General features: G+C 52.3%; 6 protein-coding genes across 6 annotated transcripts; 4 read left to right on the top strand and 2 right to left on the bottom strand.

Annotated features, from left to right (window-relative positions):
- Window positions 1-33: 33 nt before the first annotated feature.
- Window positions 34-2686, bottom strand: hsp78 (chaperone ATPase HSP78). Its single transcript, XM_020205137.1, has one exon. The coding sequence runs from the start codon at window positions 2606-2608 to the stop codon at window positions 197-199; it is 2412 nt and encodes an 803-aa protein (XP_020056646.1). The 5' UTR covers window positions 2609-2686; the 3' UTR covers window positions 34-196.
- Window positions 2687-3110: 424 nt separating this feature from the next.
- ASPACDRAFT_78214 (translation elongation factor 1 subunit beta) lies at window positions 3111-4412 on the top strand. Its single transcript, XM_020205136.1, has 5 exons — window positions 3111-3179; window positions 3255-3294; window positions 3558-3937; window positions 3992-4200; window positions 4261-4412. Exons 1-5 carry the CDS (start codon window positions 3140-3142, stop codon window positions 4279-4281), a joined length of 690 nt encoding a protein of 229 aa, XP_020056645.1. The 5' UTR covers window positions 3111-3139; the 3' UTR covers window positions 4282-4412.
- Window positions 4413-4820: 408 nt separating this feature from the next.
- On the top strand, window positions 4821-5503 carry ASPACDRAFT_42890 (membrane magnesium transporter family protein; the record flags this gene model as incomplete). Its single annotated transcript, XM_020201175.1, has 3 exons — window positions 4821-4876; window positions 5019-5301; window positions 5432-5503. The coding sequence occupies 3 exons, from the start codon at window positions 4821-4823 to the stop codon at window positions 5501-5503; spliced, it is 411 nt and encodes a 136-aa protein (XP_020056644.1).
- A 4173-nt stretch (window positions 5504-9676) lies between these two features.
- Window positions 9677-10106, top strand: ASPACDRAFT_60145 (putative GPI anchored protein; the record flags this gene model as incomplete). Its single annotated transcript, XM_020203533.1, has 2 exons — window positions 9677-9742; window positions 9801-10106. 2 exons carry the CDS (start codon window positions 9677-9679, stop codon window positions 10104-10106), a joined length of 372 nt encoding a protein of 123 aa, XP_020056643.1.
- A 1147-nt stretch (window positions 10107-11253) lies between these two features.
- ASPACDRAFT_60144 (putative ubiquitin conjugating enzyme E2) lies at window positions 11254-13114 on the top strand (the record flags this gene model as incomplete). The annotated part of the gene is made up of 3 exons (XM_020203532.1): window positions 11254-11256; window positions 11327-11656; window positions 11732-13114. The coding sequence occupies 3 exons, from the start codon at window positions 11254-11256 to the stop codon at window positions 13112-13114; spliced, it is 1716 nt and encodes a 571-aa protein (XP_020056642.1).
- Window positions 13115-13945: 831 nt separating this feature from the next.
- ssdA (mRNA-binding translational repressor SSD1) lies at window positions 13946-18348 on the bottom strand (the record flags this gene model as incomplete). The annotated part of the gene is made up of 5 exons (XM_020199529.1): window positions 13946-13985; window positions 14047-15050; window positions 15108-15467; window positions 15543-18160; window positions 18252-18348. 5 exons carry the CDS (start codon window positions 18346-18348, stop codon window positions 13946-13948), a joined length of 4119 nt encoding a protein of 1372 aa, XP_020056641.1.
- Between the last annotated feature and the right edge of the window lie 1051 nt (window positions 18349-19399).

The raw sequence follows: 19399 nt of genomic DNA, 5'->3' as shown, positions 1-19399 counted from the left end.
ACAACAACTATGGTACTGAGATTTTCTTAAGTTAAATGCAGCGCATTTACGTTCAATTCATGTTATATAGTACATTGATGCTATAATACATTAAAGAGGAGACATGTGAATTATCGATCAGCGAGTCAGATATCCAGCTAACCTTGCGCCAAGAACCGTACATCATGATCAACATGAGTTAAGAGATAATCATTGCTTAAGCATTTTCAGCTTTTGCTTCAGGAGCAGCCTCCGCAATAATGGCTAGCCCATTCTTTTCTTCATTGAAAGATACGCGGGCAGTCTGGCCAGCCGTGACCTCGCCACGGATGATCTTATCGGCCAGTCTGTTGCCAATCTCCTTGGCAATGAGACGGTTGAGAGGACGAGCACCATACTTGGGGTCATAACCCTTCTCACAGAGCCAGTCCTTAATCTCATCGTCGACCTTGAGAACCATACGTCGATCATCAAGTCTCGATTGGAGCTCCTTGATTCTGATGTCGACGATGTCTCTCAAAGCTTCGCGGGACAGTCTCTTGAAAATGATGAACTCGTCAATACGGTTGAGGAATTCTGGTGGGTAAGCAGACTGCACGACATCCATGACCGATTTCTTGACCTCGGGAGAAAGCTCTGCGCTTCCTGTATCCTTGGAAGAGTACGACGGGTCAGCTCCCACCAGGATTTGGGCACCAAGGTTCGAAGTAAGAACAATGAGGGTGTTCCTGAAGTCAACCTTGTGACCTTGAGCATCCGTCAAGAAGCCCTCATCGAGGACCTGCAACAAAAGAGCGGAAATGTCACGGTGGGCCTTTTCGAACTCATCAAAGAGCAGCACTGCGTACGGCTTGCGTCGGACAGCTTCCGTCAGCTGGCCGGCATCGTCGTAGCCCACATAACCAGCAGGAGAGCCGATCAAGCGACTGATAGTATGCTTCTCTTGGAACTCGCTCATATCAAACCGTACAACGGCGGTTTCGGTCGAGAACAGGAATTCAGCCATCTTCTTGCAGAGCTCGGTCTTTCCAACGCCGGTGGGTCCAAGGAACATGAAAGAGGCTAGAGGGCGATTCTCCCCGCTAAGGCCTGCTCGCTGCATGCGAACTGCATTAGCGACTGCAGAAAGCGCCTCGTCCTGACCACGCACTGACTGACGTAGCGTGTCCTCCATGCGGATGAGTTTCTCGACTTCACCAGCCATGAGCTTGTTAACGGGGATACCAGTTGTCCGCGAAACGACATTTCCAATATCGTCGGCAGTGACTGAGTCGTGGATGAGGCTAGAGGAAGTGCCGGCTGTTGCTTCATCTCCTTCTTTTGGTAGTTTGGCTTCAAGACTGGGAATAGTGGCATATCTCAGTTCACCAGCCTTGGCGAAATTTCCCTCTCTTTGGGCCTGCTCCAACTCGAACCGTGCTCGCTCTAGCTCTTCCTTGACGCGTTTGAGCTCTTCGATTTCAGCTTTCTCCTTCTCCCAGATCTTAGTCAGCCTTTCCGCTTCCTCCTGCTTTGCTTTTAAATCTTCCTGTAGCTTCTCGCGTCTTTCGCGGCTGCTGACGTCGGTTTCTTTGCGGAGAGATTCCAATTCAATCTGAATGGTGGTAATGTCGCGATCCAATTCTCTGATCACATCCGGCTTCGATTCCTGCTGCAGTCGCAAGGCCGAAGCTGCTTCATCCACCAAGTCGATGGCCTTGTCTGGCAGGAAACGATCGGTGATATAGCGGTTGCTGTACGTTGCGGCGGCCACCAATGCGCCGTCGGTGATCCGTACACCATGGTGGACTTCATACTTGTTCTTGATACCGCGTAGAATGGAGATTGTTGCAGCGACCGATGGCTCGCCGACTTGGATCGGCTGGAAACGTCTGGCAAGGGCCACATCTTTCTCGATCAAGCGGTACTCGTTCAGGGTGGTGGCTCCGCAGCACTGGAGGTCTCCTCTCGACAGTGCTGGTTTCAAAAGGTTGCTGGCATCGATACTGCCTTCGGCCTTACCAAGTCCCAGCAGAGTGTGCAACTCATCGATGAAGAGAATCACGCCCCCTTGCGCCTCCTCGACCTCCTTCAGGACGGATTTCAAACGTTCCTCGAAATCACCTCTGAATTTGGCACCTGCGATGAGGGAACCCAAATCCAAGGAGATAACACGCTTGTCCTTGATACTTTCCGGGACATCTCCTTGAACAATGCGCTGGGCCAAACCCTCCAAGACCGCGGTTTTACCAGTGCCTGCGGCTCCGATGAGCACAGGGTTATTTTTCGTCCGCCTGGAAAGGACCTGGATGGTGCGATGAATCTCAGCATCTCGCCCGATGACGGGGTCGAGTTTGCCCGCTTTGGCTTTAGCAGTAAGATCGACACCGAATTGTTCCAATGCTGACTTCTCGGGTTCGCCACCGAGGTTCATCCGATGCGTGCCTCCTGGGGGATGAGGCCGGCCATTGGCGTAATTGCGCGAGGGTATTAGCGAGCGAGGATTGTGAAGATTGGTGGTGCTTGATAAGGTTGGTAATAATCTAGTGCGACGTAATAAAGCTTGGGACGGTTGAAGGATCCGGTTCGATGACGATAGAGTCGAGGGTCGGAGCAACCGAGCTCGGGATAGCTGCAGTCTTGCCGACATGGTCGAGATCAGACCGTGTAGAGGATTTAAGCTCAAGACAAGCTTCAATCTGTGTGTTTCGACTGTAAAATATGGGTCTATATGTTGAATTTCGCGATCAGTCGCAAAGGGTGCATCACCACGACTATATAGCCGGTTGCCCCCCAACGTCGCGAGTGTTCTCGAAGGCTCCACCTGGGTGAGGAAGTGAGTAACGGTGAGTGGCGGAAGCTCCCCGAACTGGGCCAGCCTTTCCAGACTTTGGAAGGTCGCTTTGCGGGCTTTCTTCCAAGCTCTTCGAATCCGTCCACCGTCAAGATCACGTGCAGCCCCAAAAGGAGGGGCGCTGTGGGCGTCGCCCGAAAATTTTCGACCTCTCAGGCAGGGCCCTGGAGTGGTGGAAGGTGGAAAGGTGGAAAATTGAAAAAATTACTTCAGAACACCTTTCCCCTCCTTCTTCTTCTCCTCCTCCTATTTATTCCCTCCTTCTCCCCTCCCCCTCCTTTTTTTCTTCTTCTTACACCACACTCTTCACATACACATACTTTCACAATGGGTTTCACTGACTTCGTTTCCGACGCCGGCCTCACCCGTATGTCATTCCCTACGTCTTTTTCTTCCTTTCTGTCCCTTTCTGTCTCTAGCAGTCACTAATTGTGCCCCTCAGTCGCCAACAACTACCTGGCTTCCCGGAGCTACATTGTTGGGTAAGGCACTCTTGATGATGTTTACTCCTCTTTCCCCTTCTTGTTCAAGGTTTCTTTCCTTGTTTGTATGATGAAAACAAATTGGTCCGTGTTTATGAGGCGGCTTAAGACCCCGCTGCAAGATTACACAACAATGCGAGCAATCGCGCTTCTGATTACTTGGAAAACCTTTTCATTCTGTTGCAATTCTGCCTGATCTGATTTTTCAACCCATCGACACCTTGTCGTACCATGATGATGGACTTTGGCTAACTCCATTGAAGCGATGCTCCCTCCCAGGCCGATGTCGTGACCTTCAAGGCTTTCTCCGGTGCTCCTGACGCCGAGAAGTACCCCAACGTTGCCCGCTGGTACAAGCACATCGCCTCCTACGAGGCTGAGTTCTCCACCCTCCCCGGTGATGCCTCCAAGGAGTACACCACCTACGGCCCTGAGGCCACCGAGCTCCCCACCAACCCCAAGGACAAGCCCGCTGCTGAGGATGACGACATGGACCTCTTCGGCTCCGATGACGATGAGGAGGAGGACGCTGAGGCCGTCAAGGAGCGTGAGGCTCGTCTTGCCGAGTACAAGAAGAAGAAGGAGGCCAAGGGCCCCAAGCCCGCCGCCAAGTCCATCGTGACCCTGGATGTCAAGCCCTGGGGTATGTTCTGCCATTATCTGACTACCAAAATACGCAGCTACTAACCAGTAACAGATGATGAGACCGACATCCAGCAGATGGAGGCCAACGTCCGTGCCATTGAGATGGACGGTCTCGTCTGGGGTGCTTCCAAGTTTGTTGCCGTTGGTTTCGGTATCAAGAAGCTCCAGATCAACCTTGTCGTTGAGGACGAGAAGGTCTCCCTGGATGAGCTCCAGCAGCAGATCGAGGAGGACGAGGACCACGTCCAGTCCACCGATGTTGTAAGTTTTATCGCTTTAAGCCCTACTCAGCTCGCGTCGGTACTAACTTTCTACCTACAGGCTGCCATGCAGAAGCTGTAAATGATTCTTGATGAACTAAACCCTATGGTGTGACGATGGATTATTTGATGTTATTCCACGGGAATTTACTGTCATGACCTTGAATAAATAAATAAAAGCCGCCTCGATTGGCGTGACGAATAATAAAAAAAATCACAAATTATACCCAATTCATTTTTGTTTCTTGCATTATTAGTAGCAATGCCCCTCAGTTTAACCCCTCATCAGCAAACACCGGTAGACAGCTGCAAGCTAGCTGCGAAGCTGAGCCAATGCGTAGCGAGCAGGCCAAAGGTCAATGCTGCCCAATCTCGTGGGGCCGTCATCATTTCAGACATGTGCAGCCGCCGTCGATGTAGCCCGCGGGCACTAGGCTTGCTTGCAGTCCAGGTCATTCCAGTCTACCGTACCAACCACCTCCGCAGATCCGATCCCGATACACCAGGGCAAGTGGTAGCTACTACCTTAGTAACTATATTGCACTGAATTGACGTCCTCTTGCAATTTCCAAAACAACCTACCCGGGACAACAAGCTTCCCAGTTCCACCACCAGCACAAAATGGGATTCTTCTCCCGCCTCCTCACCCTATTCGGGTTGGTCTTGCTCGCCCATGCGTAAGTCCAGCTTCATGCATACAACCCACCACAATCCCCATACGCCCCAGCGGTGCTTCACAGCAAACACCTTCAAACCCCCTTTCCCCCCCATCTTTCTCCCTGAAAACCATACCCAAAGCTAACACCCCCGGAAACACAGAGGCTACTCTGCCCACGAACACACCCTCCTAACCAGCAGCACCAGCAGCTCCCGCCTCAACCCGCTCCACTCCACCACCACCACAACAACCACGCACCTCCCGCCGGACATCATCATCGAAGCCCTGGTGTCATTGATCATTGTCTCCGTGGGCCTTGTCCTGGGCACCGAGAAACTCAAACCCATTAGCTGGAGCGAATGGGCGGGCCAGATCGAGCGCGAGGGGAAAGGGCGTCATCCGTATCGGCGGTTGGAGGAGCGGTATGGGTTTTGGGATGTTAGGGTATGTTCTTCTCCTTCGGTGTACTTGCCTTGGGAGGGGGTTGTGTTTCTAAGGTAGCCCGGGGGGTCTCGGGTGAGGGTGAGAATTTAGAGAACCTGGCGATGGCTAATGATGATTGTTGGGCGTATAGGCGAAGAGAAAGGAGTTTGCGGATTGGATCCGGGCGACGGACTTGGGGGAGGTGGTTGAGGAGAAGCAATGATGCTCTGTCTCTGGGTTGTGGTTTTGGGGTGGATGGGGTCCGGTTGGGCTTGTGGGGGAGGTTGTGTTCTCTGAGGATAAAGCAAGAGGGATGGTCTGGGTAGGTAGATTAGGGAAGAGGGTTATTGTATATTATGGTTTCTTTCCTAGGGAGTAATCGAGGGTCGTGTGGTTGGCTTGCTGGTTTCTTGGTGTTCGGTGGGCTGGCTATTTTACTTGGGGCTACTGTGCTGTCCCTACGCTTGGTTTGATGGAGTTGAGGCTGGACCGGTGAGCTGGGTTGGGTTCAAGGTTGTGTCTCTTCTCTGCTGAGCAGTTTGCTGAGACCTTGGCTTCTTGATTTACTACTCCGGGCAGAGGAGAGGCGTGCGAGCACTTGACTCTGTATATGTCTACGTGCCCCCCCCTGGCCCCATTCGACGCCCAGATTCATCCTATACATCGCCTCAAAACCGAATACACCCACCTAAAAATCCCCTCGATTCTTCCAGACGTCCAAACAAACCAGCCATGTTCGACGAAATCTCCATCTCACGGACATGCTCAAACACCCAGGGGTTACATCAGTACGAACCCAATTCTGTGTTTCAGCCATAGCCCCTGGGGAAGACTGGGAGAAGAACGTGCTGGTCCGTATCGTTCCTCCTCCAAGAACCGGTGGTCTACGCTTCTTGCCGTCGTAATGCTGGCTGCATGCAAAACATTCCACGACCATTCTCGAGTTAAACTTGACGATCAGTTTTATGACATGCAGATACAAAACCCTGCCCCTGTGGCCGAGATAGATCGAGTCCGGGGGGTTGGGGGGGAGGGGGAGGAGGTCCAAAGTATCGGGATGTACGGGGTATTGTTTCGAAGGGTGATTAGTGCAGATGTGGGATGTGGGATTATCAGGAAATGGGAATACGGGCTTGAAGGAGTCGAGTCTGGTATTTTGGATGTAGGTTGAGGCAATGACGCTCGCTGGGGTTTGTCTGTAGTCCTTGCGCGGGAGATTCTGCACGAGACAAGATACAAGATATGCGTAAGAGTCCATGTTCTCTTATCGTGTGGATTATGAGCACATGTATGAGTATGAATGAGTTTGCAAACACCAGCGTCTTCTGTATCTCATATACTTATCCTGTTTTAGTTGGGATGTGTTGTTTCCATCTGTGCTATATAACCGAGTCGACCGACTGGTTGAGGTATAGCAACTCAACTCATCGAGATCCAAATGATCAGGTCAACGCGGTACAAGATGAAAAGCACTTGAGTTCTGTCGACAGCTGGAAGCAGCAATCTTCACGGGGCAAGAAGTACCCTTTTAACCCCCAAGTGTCATGTGGCCGGCTAGCCAGTCTACTCAGGGTGCAGTGGATGGAGATCTGGGCCACTTTTGTTCGTATCCCAAGACGGACAGGAGGAAACCTACCCAATGAAGTCCATGATTAAGCCTTGTATTTGGCTGAGTGGGGGAAGGGCAACGAGGAAATAAGCGCAGCGGTCTAGGACGGCACAGCGGCAGAGTCAAAGTGATCGGGCCTTGCTCGTCTAAGACATATCACGACAATGGGGAGGGTGACAAAGTACGGAGTACGGAGCACAGAACGGAGTATGGGGGGAAGGAGGACAAGAAGTGGAACTATTCTCGAACATACGGGGAATGGCGTACAAGGATTCGGAGTAAAAAGACAAGGGAATTGAGTCGAGAAGAATCCTCCTTCTCTCGCACTCATTCTCTTCCGAGGTGTTCGCTGGCACTCCTTCGCATCTCGAATGGTGTAGAATCAAAAAGCAACCACACCGTACGGAGTACCGGCCACCGCTCTCTGATTTCAGGTTCAAGCTGAGGCCTCCCTCGATCGAAGCTCGAGTCATTAATGATTGGCTGCCGGCCGCCCAAGCGCAAATTAGTCCAAATTAGCGACATCGGGCGGAAAAGGCGCTCCACCGCAGTCCTGGGGTATCACAGTCATACATAATCCACCGAACTTGGCCTGATGAGACAAGGGCGGGATGAGATGAAGAGTCGCTTACCTACCGAGTAATTGAAGGGTCTAAAGACTGAAATCCTTTATTTGCATGGTGACCGCCTTGCCAGCCGGGCCAAAATCTTGTCTTTTCCTCCGTGCTGCCATTCATATTGTATCCTTTGACCACTGCTATTGCAAGGATGAGAGCAATCGAAACATGCTGACTCCTGTGAGAGCAAGCATCCTTGCATCGCCTTGGGAAATGTGATTTGCCTTGCCGGAGATTTTGTCACCCCTGATACGGCCGTACCTTACGGTAGACTGTTCTGGCCCTAGTGTCTCGAATTGGCGGATCGACAAGAGCGCCCCCCGGGCCATGCACATTGCTCTTGGGCAATGGACATAGACTACGACAGGCCATTCAACCAGCTGCTTCTGTAGATGCAAGAGAAAAGGAGCTGTTGTTATGCTCTTGGCACCCCAGTTTTGGTGTCAGGCTCATTTCCTTTCTGCTCCTTGGCTTCTCCATCCCCAGACTAGAAGGATCATAGGATGAGACAGACAATAGACTTTCAGTTGGGGGGTATGCAATTGTTAGAATCGCAATACCGTAGTGTGCGCCCTTTCAAGGGATCGTAATGATCTTACGTCAGTGCTGAATGTGAGGATTGAAGATGAGGCGTCTTTTGACGGTCGTTACGTGGACCGCGTCAGTGGCAGCGATAGTGTACTGGTATAGGATGGGTTTTGGTAAATTCGGTTGGAGGCTCAAGAGCTTGTGATGCTGAAGAAAATTCGGTCCAGTCACCGGACGCGCGGTTCGGAGCGCGGTCTGCTGGGTGCAGCACCAGACATGGAGTTTACTTCCTGTGGTCTCACCACCCGAGGCAGAGAGGGAGGCAGAGAAGAGGGGCGAGAATCCATCATCGGCTAGACCCGCGTTGTGGTCCACGGGTGCTGTGCCCGTTGGGGGATCGCTAATTAAGAGGCTGGTCAAATCTACAGACTGTAGTCAAGAGGATCAAGTGGTGAGTTACACTAAAACTGCACTTCGGATGGAACGGTTCAGTCTAGAGTGCATGCAGATGAGAGGTGTACAGTAGTAGGAAAAATAGAAATGGATGGCTGGGATGTAGTAGGAATCGGCCCATGCGAGCATTGCATTTGGTGTTGTCTTCGCAAGGATGGATCCATTCAGCATGTGCTTTGTTGCTGAGGGTGGAAAGTTTAGTCGAAGACTTTCGAATAGGAATCTTAGTATCTGGGCCACTGGACCCGGTCATAATACCTACTCAAGAATCACAATAAGAACAACAAAAAAGAATAATAAATTACTATTCTTGTGAGGTTGGGTTGGTTCAACTTGGTTGCATCTCACCACCGTCGCCCATGGATAGATCGGCGGGACAAGCCTTCTATTGGCGGGGGCCAGCCCTGGGCGACAGGCTGTGACCGCCAAAAATAGTAAAAATAGCAGGAGGCATACGCAAACCTCCTTCCTGCCGTGGTTCGTATATGGATTCTTTTCCATTGTCTGTCTGCAGTCTAATGATTGTCTCCCGTCTCGTCTCCGTCTTTAGTCCGACTCTAGTGGGTTTAGTCGCAATGGTGTGTTCGATGTGTTATGGGCAAGTAGACTTGGCATTGGTTGCCCGAGACAGTAGTACGTACTCTGTCTCGCCCGCCTCTTTCTCCAGCTAGCCTTGACCACCCACTCCTACTAAGCACAGTATATTCAAGCACTTGAATAGACGGAGTACCTAGGCAGAGCCACAAGAAAGTGAACAACGATGCTGAGCCGTCGGGCTTGGCCTGAGTGGATCTAACCATCTTTCATTGCCGCTACTAGGAGGTGCAGACACTGGACAGGGCTGATTGTGACAAGAAAGAAACCGAAAATAATAATAATAAAATAAAAAAAAAGGCATATGGATTATTCCTTCAGTCTCTTATTGCGACGGCACCTGGCCCCGGCCTTTCTGCGCTGTCCCCTGCCTCCAGTCTATTTAAGGGATGCCCCTGCGCCTGTCATCCTCTCTGTCCCTTTTTCTTTCTCAAGTGATATAAAGTAACCCCCACGGTCGTTTCCTTTCGAGGCCTCACCCATTCGCTTCAATCGCTACCTGCTCCCAGAGACATTCGCTTGTGACTCTTGATCGATCTTCATACTCCGCCTCTACAATCGCTCCACCCGATTCAACCCACCTTCCAATATCACAATGCGTTACTCTATCTTCCTGGTTGCTTTCGGCGCTCTCGCCGCTGCCCAGTCCTCTGCTGTCGTGGTAAGCAAGAATTCTCTCTTGTATCTACAACACAACAATAGTGCTGACATGAAGCTAGGCTCCTTCTCAGCCCGCTGCTGTGACCTCCCAGCCTGTCATCCCCACCCAAGGCTCCCTCCCCGCCGGTGCTTCTAGCGCTGTCATCGGCTCCAGCGCTCCTGCTTCGTCCTTCTCGACTGTCAAGACCAAGACCACCACCGCTAAGACCGAGTCTTCCACCTCCACCAAGACCTCCTCCTCTTCCTCCCAGACCAGCGGCTCCAGCAGCACCAGCACCTCTGAGGGTGCCGGTGTACCTCTCGCCACTATGGCTCCTATGGGTCTGTCCGTGGTGGCCGGTGCCGCCATTGCTGCCCTTTTGTAAAAGGGACCGGCAATACCCTACCATCGTCAATGACCTAAGACATCTTCCGCTTCGATGATTCGCACCAGGCATCGACTTGTATAGCGTGTTTACGGCCGTTACGTCAGGCGAACCGAGGTCGAAAATAACCTGAATATATAACCGATTCTCGGTCGGAGGAACTTGCACCACTGATGGGACGGCTGCTTTTCTGTGTTTGATTCTTTCTCATTCCCCCTCCTGTTTGATGTCAAGGCCGATCCTTGTTCACCAAAGTTGCATGACTGCGGCGTACATAAGAGCTTTTGATTTTTTTTTCTAGTAATTTTTAATTGCTTAATGAGTACATGGTAAATACACAGGACAATTCTCTCTCAGCAGGTTTTGGCCAATTGTACATTAGGTTCTGGCAGTTGAGTCCACCTCATGTCTTCACAGCAGCCATATAGGATAACGGAAAGATCAAATCTATCTTTTGGTGACGTACGTGAGCATTGTATCTCAGTTATCCACGAATTCCATTCATAGATCCTGACGACCTAACTCCGTCTCCAAATATTCAGAAATCGGACGAGAAGATAGAAAGAGATGTAGTCCAGTGCTTGAAGTCGTTGAAATAGTCAATGGCACTTCGATCGATAGTCTATAGTAAATTATGGAGACTCCTCCACTTATCTAGCTGTTCAAGAGGCCCGGAGGTGGTCCGCACTCGCCCCTATCCCAATCGGGACTCCTTACCTCATCCAATTACACTGCCTAAAACGCGCGGAATACGCGAAACACACGTGACTGGCTTGGGTGCGGGCGCGTTGTTTTGAGACCCAGCCGGGCTTAGTGCCGTCGGTCAGCTTCACTAAACATCATCAAAACAAATGAGCTGTCGGGTCGTCGCTGGAGTGACTACTTCACTAGTGAGCTTATACAAAAGTACTCCGTACTGGGTGTCACAACATTACCAATCGCTCCTACTGAGAAAGAAAACTCCGAAACAGTTCCACTCTCAGAGATCTAGACATCAGTGACACCTGGTGCTAGTTCGACACCTGACTTTCACCTAGCTCTTTTTCCCAGGACCCTTGTCTTGTGAGATCGTCTGATCTTCTTTCCAGATATCGTTACACTACAATTGTGTTCGACTTTTCAGAAAGCCGCACAAAGAGCAGGCAGAATGGTAAGTTTCTGATTTTACCAGTTGCAATTTTTTTTCGGGGATATCAGTTTAAGCTAACGGATTTCGAAAGGTTTCAGCGAGCATCCGCCGTCTCGCAGCGGACCATGCTGCATTGCATGAGGAGCTGCCGCCCAACTACCTCTTCCCTCCCGATGATGCCAACGCCGACGATTTGACGCAGTTCACCGCGCTCCTAGCTGGTCCACAGGGTACCCCCTACTCACAGGGACTATGGCGACTACATCTAAAGATGCCGGAGGATTACCCCAAGAGTCCTCCCAAGGCAACCTTCAAGACTCGCATCTGGCATCCGAACGTGGAGGAACTGACGGGAGCTGTCTGCGTGGATACTCTGAAGCGAGACTGGAAGTCTACGCTAACATTGAAGGATGTGCTGATCGTAAGCTGCCCTCCACACCCATCACCACGATAACCACAATTGAGGATCTCTAACCCCAATGCTCCGCACGTGTAGACAATCTCCTGTCTGCTGATTTACCCGAACCCCGACTCCGCACTCAACGCCGCCTCCGGCTCTCTCCTGCAAGAAAACTACGAAGCCTTTGCCCGTCAAGCCAAGCTGATGACCTCAATCCATGCTCCCGTCCCCGACGATCTCAAGAGCGCAGTCGCCGAAGCGAAACTGCGGGGTGAAGACGCCGGCACCACGATCCCGGTCGAGCAGGACGAACCCCGCACCTTGAGGCCACGCAAAGGAACCAGAATCACGTCCGTGACGATGAAGAAACGGACAACTCGGAAGACCAGCGCGAGGAACACACCCGAATCAGAATCTAGCACAACTCCTCAGACGGTTTCAGCAGCTGCGCCAACGCCGTCATTCAGCCAGACCAGTTTATCCAAACCCTCTCTAGCCCTCACAACCGATAACCTCACCCACCGCGAAGAAGACCTCCGTCACCAGGATCACCTTCAACAACAAACGCATGCAGCTCCCAACAACGAAGGAAACAATGGTGACGAGGAAACCCCCTCCGACTCCGAATCCTCCACCAACGCCAGCAAAGAGAACGACCCTTCGCTATCTCCTTCCCCAGTCCGCCACCGCCCACCCCCAACCCTCCGCAAAAATATCCACGGTAAACGTCCCCTCTCCGTCCTAACGCTACCAATGGACATGGACGACGAGGACGACGACAACCAGTCCGACCCCGATCCCGAAATCACCCCCAACCCCTCTGCTTCAAACCAGAATATCGCCGCCAACCAAACGATATCAACATCACCATCCTCCTCTCCCACATTGTTCTACTACAAACACCCCAGCAAGACCCACCCCCTTCCCACAAGAGACAGAGAAAGCGGGAGAGATCACTCCCCCTCCTCCCCAGAACAACCCCGCAACAAGTCCCCCAAACTCTCCGTCCCCAAACGAGGCGCCTCCCCCATGAAAGGCGTCAACGCCTCCGGCCGCATCCGCGACGATGTCGTAGCATCTACCCCTACGACGGCGGCGGCGGCAGCGACAGTCGACCTCCAGATCTTCGAGGACCCGTCCTCGTCCCCGGGCTCGGACGACGAGGAAACCCGCCGCCGACGGAGCGGAGACGGCAAGGAGAACCCCCTGTCCAAGGATTTTCTCCCCTCCGCTTCATCGTCCCTCTCCCCTGGGAAATCATCTCACCAATATCACCCGCTCGCGGCACTGGGGCCTTCCCCTATTACTACTGCTACTACGACGATGGGTACTATGTCTTCTCGACGTGCCGTCTCCGCGTCAGTGCCTTCAAGTTCGAAACCGCTCCGATCCATGACAATGGGCGCGAGGAAGGTGTCGGCGTCGGCTGGTGGGACGGGAAAGAAAGTGAAGCCGAGGATTGGGATACGGCGGTTGTAACCTCTGTGCCTCTTCCTTTCTCTTCACTTCTTGTTTTGAGGTTGTTAGGATTATGTTCATTGCGGAGTTGGTTTTACGAGACTGTTGGGATGGGCTTTGGTTGTGAGGATTCTTTAGCCTGGCGTTTACTATGTTTGGATTTGTAGAAGTACACCCCGACCCGCACTGGCATGTGATAGACTGTACCTGTTTAGGTAGTCCGCTTGTAAGATGTATGCAAAACTCAAGGAGTCTACTGCAGTCACCGCGCTTAGCTGCTTGAGTGTGAAGACTGTCGAATTAATCACTTGGCTACGAGTGTACCCTCGAGTTCTATCCGAGGATTGATCAGTGTTCTGGAACATGTGCCGTTTGAAACTATGCAATATCTAATGATGAATCCACAAAATTTGCCGAGACAATTGAGTTTGACTGGCTTTCGATCTGGCCGAGATAACTACCCCCTCTCGTCACGTCACATCAGATCAGGCATCTAGCCCTTGGATCTTCATGATCGGCAACACATAAAGATAACCCTCCATCACCACGGAGGTTCACACTTCGATCTCCTTGAGTCAGGTCCACACGAGGCCCTGCTGCAAAGTCTCGAGTTAGGCTTGACCCTGTCTCCCAGGAAGAGCTTCAGACATTATAAGAGAGAAATAACACGCTAGGCTGATAAAAGCTATACGACCATGAGCATGAGGTGGTGCCTCGCTCAGCTGACGGAAGACAATCAAACTGGACGACCACCATCAGACAGCCACCCTAACAATCCGCTAAGCAAAGGTCAAATCTGTACTGTAAACATGTAAAACACATCCAGAGAAGACATATGATATACGGCCCCGATTACAGCGCGTAGGGGTTAACAGAGCGGATAGTAAGGCATCTGTGTCGCGGTTAGCTTGAGGGCTCGACTGAGTAGAAACGGTTACCGAGGAGAAACTTACGGTGGGCTCTTGCTCAAATCAGTCTTTAGGATGATGGGCACCCGAGACATCTCGGTGACATCCTGGATGTACTCTCCATCCTCCTCCCTAAGCCTGAACAGCCGGAGATACTTCTCCTTGTTCGTCAACTTAGCTTCAGGAGCATCGCCACTGATGGTCGCAATCTTGGGGTCAGAACGTGTCCGATGAGGCGCCTGAGGGAGATGGCCATTGCGAGTAGGCGAAGGTGGCATGCTCTGGGTGGAACGGTCAACAGCGGAGTTCAATGAAACACCCGCAGCCATCTCGGTGACTTCGGAAACGTCATCATCATCATCGAATAGAGCGTCCACGTCATCATGCGACATGGTGCCAGTCTCAGTCTGTCTACGGATGGCTTCTTCGCGCTCGCGAGCACGCTCACGTGCAGCCTCAGCTTCGCGGGCAGCAGCAGCAGCTTGAGCCGCGCGAGAGTTGGCAGGCTTCGGCCGCTCGTCCTCAGGGATATAAGCAGAGGATGGCACCCCCTTCTCCCAGTAAAGCTCCAGCACACGCGACTCCTTGCGGAATTCGGCCTTCTTCAAAGGCAGCTGATCACAGTGGACACGCTTCTCAAATCCATATTCTGGGATGAGAACATCGAAGGCAGACTCATAAACGCAGAGAACGATACCCTCGCTAATGAGATCACCGCCATGCTCTTGGCGGATTTTGTCCATGCTTCTGCAGGCTTCGATGTGAACACTTTGCTCCTGGGCATTGTGTGCGGAGTCCTTTTTGTTGTTGCAAAGATCGGCAGTCTTGTTAAGCGACTCCAGATCCTCCGAGAGCTCAATAGCACCGTTGGAGAGAACAGCCTCCAGCTGACGATGGACGAGCATATCCGCGTAACGGCGAGATGGATTGGTGAAGTGTGTATATACTGGCAAATTAAGTGTATAGTGTTGTCGCTGGTCGTCAGATGTGCTGCCAGCCACGTAGTACTTGGCACGTTGCATTGACTTCATGAGAAGCGTTTCCATACCCTACTATTGTCAGTAACGAAGTTTCATATGCTCGACATGAAGGGTGAGTCTTCTGACCTTGCGCAAATCATCATCTTGGACCTTGCAGAGACTGCTCTGCAGGGTCCCGCTGCTGGTTGGGTCCAAGCCGAACCCAAGTCTGTTCATCCGTTCAACGAAAAGCTGAAGACGACGGACGTTGGGTGGGGTTTGGCGGCGGAGGAAGGCCCTATCCGGCAAAGCAGCGGCCAAGCGACGGGCTACCAAGGAATCGGCTTTGAAGCTGAGTTCTTCAACCATCTCACGGACAGGAGAAGAGTCGAAGATATTACCCTCAACGGGCACATTCTCGTCATCGAGCTGGTACAAAAGGCGGAGGGGAGGGATTTGTGAAATCCGATTGCCGAATCTAGCCTCCTTGAATCGTGAAGTGACAGCCTATTTACAAGATATCATTAGCTCAGCCAAGACCAAACGAGATACTACGGGTCGAGTTCACACGAGATCACTTACATAAAGGGCTCTGACAGTGTCAGCGGCGACACCGGGAGCGGCAACGTTTGAAGTTCCCTGAAGAATAGAATTGACATCATCATAGCTGAGGCGACCGGAACTCTTGATAATGGTCTTGCCGATCCAAACGTCATCCTCGATAGCACCTGTTTCTGGGTTGGCTTTGATGATGACACTGACTGTCAACCGATCTTCGCCTGGCAGCAGGGCACACAGTTCAGTAGATACGCGGGTGGGGAGCATGTTCACAAGTCTGTTCATGAGGTAAACAGCCGTGCCTCGCTTCTTGGCCTCCCGATCAACAAGGGAGTTGGCTTTGACGAAGTGAGCGATATCCGTGACATGGATACCAATCTCCACCTTGCCATCCGCAAGAGGCTTGATGTGGTACGCGTTGTCAATCTGCTTGGCTCCGGTAGGATTGATGGTGAAAGTCGTCTCCTGGCGCAGGTCCCGACGGGAGGCGAGCAGAGCGTCACCCTCACTGGCGACTGACCAGTCTTCCCAACCGATACTCTTGAGAACAGCGTCGGAGAATTCGTCCCCACCGAAGTTGTTGTCCCGCAGCAGAGCTTCGGTCTCCACCTTCAAGTCGCCCATCTCACCAAGCTGTTCGACAAGGGTACCAAAGGGGTGCAGAGATGTGATTGGCCATCGCTTAATGCATGCAACAAAGATTCGATTGGCGTACTCCTGGTGTTTTTCAACAAAGTCGCGAGGAGCCTGTTCGGTGGGGATGGCGATCAAAGGAACACGTTTATCGGTGGGCTTGAACCACACGATCTTGGGCTTATCCTGCTGGCGGTCCTGCTGTTGGCGACCGTGACCACCATCTCTGGCGAGTCGCTCGGCCTCCTGCTTCTCCTTCGTCGCCTGGCTACTGGGACGAAGGAGGCCCAAGGTTCCTGAGAACATTTGTCCAGCAATGCGCTCGATGACGGCGACGACGTGTCCCGCATAGAGGGGCTTCTGCTCGTCACTGATCTCATCTTCCTCAACCAGGAGAAGACTCTGACCCTCAACCTCGACATCATCGTTCTTCTTTTGGGTTGGTCGCTGACGGAGACTGCCACGTCGACGGATACTGCCGTCAGGGCCGACCTCCTGGCGGTCGCCGTTGGCGCCGGAATCAGATCGAGACAGCTTATCATTTCCAGCATTGCTACCGGAACGGGCGTCTGTGATGTCCTTGCGCTTCTTCTTTTCCTCCTTTTCTTTCTTCTGAGCCCATACCTCATCTACATCCAAAAGCTCGATTGCAACATAGTCTCCCTCAAGAGCACGGTTACGATCCTTGCTTCCACAGATGAAGATATCGGCATCTAGGTCTGGTGTGGTGACGTAGGCGTCAGAACGATTCTTCTTGTTTACACGGAGTATACCAGCGACCAACTGGCCATTGCTCAAGAGAGCAGGAAGGTTTGCCTGGGGCAGATAAGGAGTGAAGAGGGTTTTCCGCTGCTGCTGCTGCTGTTGCTGCTGCTGTTGAGCAGAAAGCTGCGGCGGAGCGTGCTGACTAGCCTGAAGCCCGAGGCCCTGACCACTGAGCTGACCATTCTGTTGCAGAGCCTGGAGCTGGGCAAGTTGCAGGGGGTTCAGTTGTTGTTGGCCACCAAACATCTGCGGAGCCATCATGACCTGGCCTTGTGGCAGTTGAATGAGCTGGGGCTGTGCAGGGTATTGGAACTGCCCAATGGAACCAATCGACTGGTTCATGGATGCACGAGCACGATGTCCAGGCTGGAAGCCACTGCCTTGCTGTCCAAAGCTCTTCTGTTGATCCTGGCTTTGAGCTTGGTTATTAGGCTGGCGCCAGTTGCTATCAAAGTTCCTTGATCCAGACCGAGCGTGACCGGGCTGGCTGCCACGGCGTTGATTATCAGAACCACTGTCATTGGAAGCAGGGAACTGGAAGCCACCGGCGCCGCGACCCGACAGAGAGCCTCGATTTCCACCCACAGCCATTGACTGACTACGACCATGACCGCCAGCGCGGATGTTACCGGCTCGATGCATACCTAGACCTTGGGGAGCCTGTGTAGCGGGTGGGGTTGACTTGCCGTCTGAGCTCTGCGCAGCATCAGAAGAATCGCCAGAGGGAGCGGGGAACTGGAAACCAGATGCCGTCCTTTTCTGTTGCGCAAGCTCAGCGGCCTTTTTGGCCTCAGGAAGTGCAAGCGAGTGACGTCTCTGATGACCACCGCCACCAGGAGGACCTCTTTGGCCACGCCCATGACCCCCATTCTCATTCTTTGGCTGATGGCTCTGTTGTTGGTTATAGTCCGAGTAACCCGACGCTCCTGAGGATGGAGCTGGTGGAGGTCCCATTCCCAAACCGGGAAGAGCCGACTGATTCCGTCGATGCGAATGCTGGGCAGGTGCGTTCAATCCGACGCCAAGTTGTTGCTGAGCCAGTTGCGGAAACTGGAAGGCATTGATCTGCGGGGAAACTCCTCCCATGGAAGCCCCGCTTTGCAGAGAGGGAGAGAATGCCGAAACTTGACCCAGCTGCTGTGGTTGTAACAGACCCATGTTGACATATTGCTGATGCGTAGCTGCGATCTGTTGTTGTTGCTGCTGAAGCAGCTCAATCTGTTGCTGAATGGCCAATTGCTCCACTTTGATGATGAGAGCATTAGTATGTGTGAATCAGGAGAAAAGAGGTGTGAAGAAGAAGATCGACACACAGGGAGGCCACAGGAGACTTACTCATGAGGGGTGTGAGCTCCGAGGGACTTCTTCTGTGAGCGATGTGAAGCTTGCGCCCTGCGGGGCCGGGGACACCGGATTGACCCTGTTGATCCATCTTTTCTTGATGAATAGATCACCGGTTGATTTGTTTCTGGAGGAAGGCGTCTGTTGTGAATCGGCCCGCTGTGGCGAAGAGAGTGTTGAAGCGATGGACTAACGCTGGTGAGCAAATAGGGGGGGGGGGTGTGGTAGGGAAGCCGATCGGAGGCCGTCTAGAACAACGACTGAGAAATGTTGCGGTAAACTAGAAGGGAGAACGATAGGTCAGCTGGCTGAGAGAAAGAGACATTACGAGAAAATCCAGCAATGGAAAATTGGTGGCAGACAAAGGAAAAAGCTAGGTGATGAGGAAAGAGGCGGAAGGAGGGGGAGCTTCTGTGGGCAAACGGGAAGCTGCGATTACCCCATACCAGAAGTGACATCAACCAAGGTACAGCTGGGAAAGAAGCGAGGCGAACCGGGGAGAGAATGTGGAGGCAACAGAACCCAGCCCGACAAGCTCATGGGAGAAAAAGTGATTGAGAACGCAGCAGCTTTGACTACCTGAGGAGCTTCGATGCTTACCTGGTTTAACGATTGTCCAACTTTTGTTTGGGGGGGGGGGAGTTTTGGTTTGATGCAAATTAATCCTGGAGAGAATTTGCTTTCGCACTTCTCCTTAATTTTTTCGCACGGGAGCGGGAGACAGCCGTTTGACTTCAAGAACGAGAAGCGGTAACCCGACGAGATTGAGAGAGAAGCAGGGAGTACCAAGAAGCCAAAGAAGCAAAACCAATATATTCAGAGAGAAAGCAAGGTCGCGATGGGGGGGGGAAAGGACACCGTGCGGGGCCCGATGAGGGACAAGGCCTCGATTGACGGCAAGAACCGAAAGAGAGGAATGAAGCTCGACTAATCAAGCAGGAGGTAGAGGATGACTTGTATTTTTGGGGTTTGTGGGGTTATGATAGAAGAGAGAGAGAGAGAGAAGACTGAAGAAGGGGAAAAGGAAGAAGAGGAGAGAAGAAGAAGAAGAGGGGAAAGAGAAAAGGGAAAGAGAAGCACCGAGTTCAAGCGGATGTTTGGGAGCTATCGTCGGTCAAGCAAGCCAAAGGAGAGAGTGGAGT

This window comes from Aspergillus aculeatus (genome assembly GCF_001890905.1).
Source record: "Aspergillus aculeatus ATCC 16872 unplaced genomic scaffold ASPACscaffold_7, whole genome shotgun sequence".
Taxonomy (NCBI): Eukaryota; Fungi; Ascomycota; class Eurotiomycetes; order Eurotiales; family Aspergillaceae; genus Aspergillus; species Aspergillus aculeatus.
The sequence above is the reverse complement of the archived record's forward strand: the minus strand, read 5'-3'. Positions and strand labels throughout refer to the sequence as shown.